Source organism: Aplysia californica, unplaced genomic scaffold (genome assembly GCF_000002075.1).
Source record: "Aplysia californica isolate F4 #8 unplaced genomic scaffold, AplCal3.0 scaffold00155, whole genome shotgun sequence".
Lineage (NCBI taxonomy): Eukaryota > Metazoa > Mollusca > Gastropoda > Aplysiida > Aplysiidae > Aplysia > Aplysia californica.
In genome coordinates, this window is record NW_004797425.1 from 723,010 (window position 1) to 725,179 (window position 2,170).

At 38.5% G+C, this 2,170-nt stretch overlaps 1 protein-coding gene across 2 annotated transcripts in view; it reads right to left on the reverse strand.

Moving 5' to 3' along the window:
- Nucleotides 1-2,170, reverse strand: part of LOC106011646 (temptin-like) — a 7,960-nt gene that overhangs the window by 3,609 nt on the left and 2,181 nt on the right. For both annotated transcript variants that reach the window (XM_013082009.2, XM_013082008.2), the window contains exon 3: nt 259-388. In XM_013082009.2, the coding sequence (XP_012937463.1) occupies nt 259-388 (130 nt within the window). The remainder of the gene's footprint in view (nt 1-258; nt 389-2,170) is intronic.

Here is a 2,170-nt window from a genome sequence, read left to right on the forward strand (position 1 = left end):
CAACAACAATAACAGCAACACTATGAACAACAATACTAGTAACAGCAACATCATCAGCAACCACATCAATATAAAAAACAACACCAACATCAGCACCACCACCACCAACAACAACAACAACAACAACAACAACAACAACAACAACAACAACAACAACAACACCAACACCATCAGCACCACCACCACCACCACCACCATCACCAACAACAGCAGCAACAACAACAACAACAGCAATAACAACAACATCAAATCTCTCACCGGGATTGGTGATACTCTCAGTTCTAGATGGTACCCCAAGTAACATCCATTCACAGTCCGGGTCACCAAGTTCATCCCCGTTTGTCCTCCCATCTCCGTCAGAATCTTTCTCGCACAGCTCCTTCGTCCACTGACACATACAGAACAAATACAATTTTTTAAGATTGCATACGAAACGAGTAAGGCCTACGAACGAAAACAAATGTACGAAACTTCTACATCATCATCATCATCATCATCATCATCATCATCATCATCATCATCATCATCATCATCATCATCATCATCATCATAATCATCATCATCAACAACAACAAAAACAACAACAACAACGACGACGACGACGACGACGATGACGACGATGACGACAACGACAACAACAACAACAGCAACAACAACAACAGTTCTGATAACAATGAAGAGAACAACAACGACGACGAAGACAGGTAATATACGAAAAATAGCAAACAACAACAGGGATACGAATCCTCTGCTCCATTCATCACAGTACAACAACAAAAAACATTCGTCGGCCGAGTGTTCAAAAGTACTGAGACCAAAACTTTTTTTAAAAAATAATTAATTGATACTGACAGACCAATAGGCAGGGATATAGGCAGGCTAAAACGTTTCAGTAACATTGTTTTTTACGGCACTAGCAACACCAAAATTTAAACACAATAGGACACATATGTGCCGAAGATTAGAGGTGTTTCACTTACAAGAGGGTAACAATCACAAAAAGAAGGTGAGATAAGGACGATAAATGTTTGATAGGAAAAAGGAACAAACCACACTGGAGCACCCACCAACTACCCACTCAACTTTAAAAACTTTTACTACACTGAAATGACATTTAAGGTCTTGTGTTTCTGGGGTGTGTACTTTAGTAGACTTGATGACGCCCAACCTGTGCACCCGTTTGTAGTCATGAAAGCATTCAATTCAATGCAACGCAGCATCTATACATTTTATTCGGTATGACCCATTAACGGAGCTGTATAATCAACCGAAATATTCGACGTGGTCAATAAACAGAATACCTTTGTTGGGATGTGTCCTTTACTTTGATTTTAGCTGGAAACCTTGTCATGGTGCAAAATAATTTTATCAACTCTGTCTCTGACTCTGACACAAAGCCCTACGCCTCCATCAATTTAAAAAAAAATCAAAGGTTAAGTTTTTGCCCCTTGTTCAGTTTCATTAAAAGACAAGGATACTTATCTCTATAACCAAACAATGATACACACTAACGAAACCAAACTTCTCCTATAGGTAGGGCAAAGCCCACTTTTGGTGTAGGTCAAGATTTCTGGAAACCCCCAAATCTGGGTTAGCCCGCTTGTCCTTAAAAGCGACCAAATAGAATGTCACTAAAAGGTACCCCAGCTTCATTCATCACTGAAAGAAAAGCATTCGTCGGCCAGCTGTTCAAATGTATTGAGCTCAAAATTTTGAAAAAAACACAACTATTGTAGTTTCTCAATCTGTGGTATCGGTTGCACATAAACGTATTTAGCCATGAAATATTTGGTCGAAATTCAAATTCTCATTTTTGAAAAAAGCAAAAACGTTTCCCGAAGCAACGATCTTAACTCCATGTTACCATGGCATCACCTCGTATATCACGGTGAAAACTTTGATGGGCGACCCTATTTTCTATTTTTAAAAATTTAACAACAGCTCCTCTGCTCAGATCGTCTTAAGGCCTAAAATGATTGTGTGAAAAGGCTAACACAGGTGCAAATTTCCATAAAACAATAGTACAACATAGAAATAGTAGCATACCTGGTTAATCGGCTTTTGATTATCTATGCTTTTATTTTCCCATTTTTAATAGCAACAGCTTTGTTTCAAGGTACATTGAAAAAATTTTCAACGGAGGTAAAATTTTTTATGTTTAACGACCCCC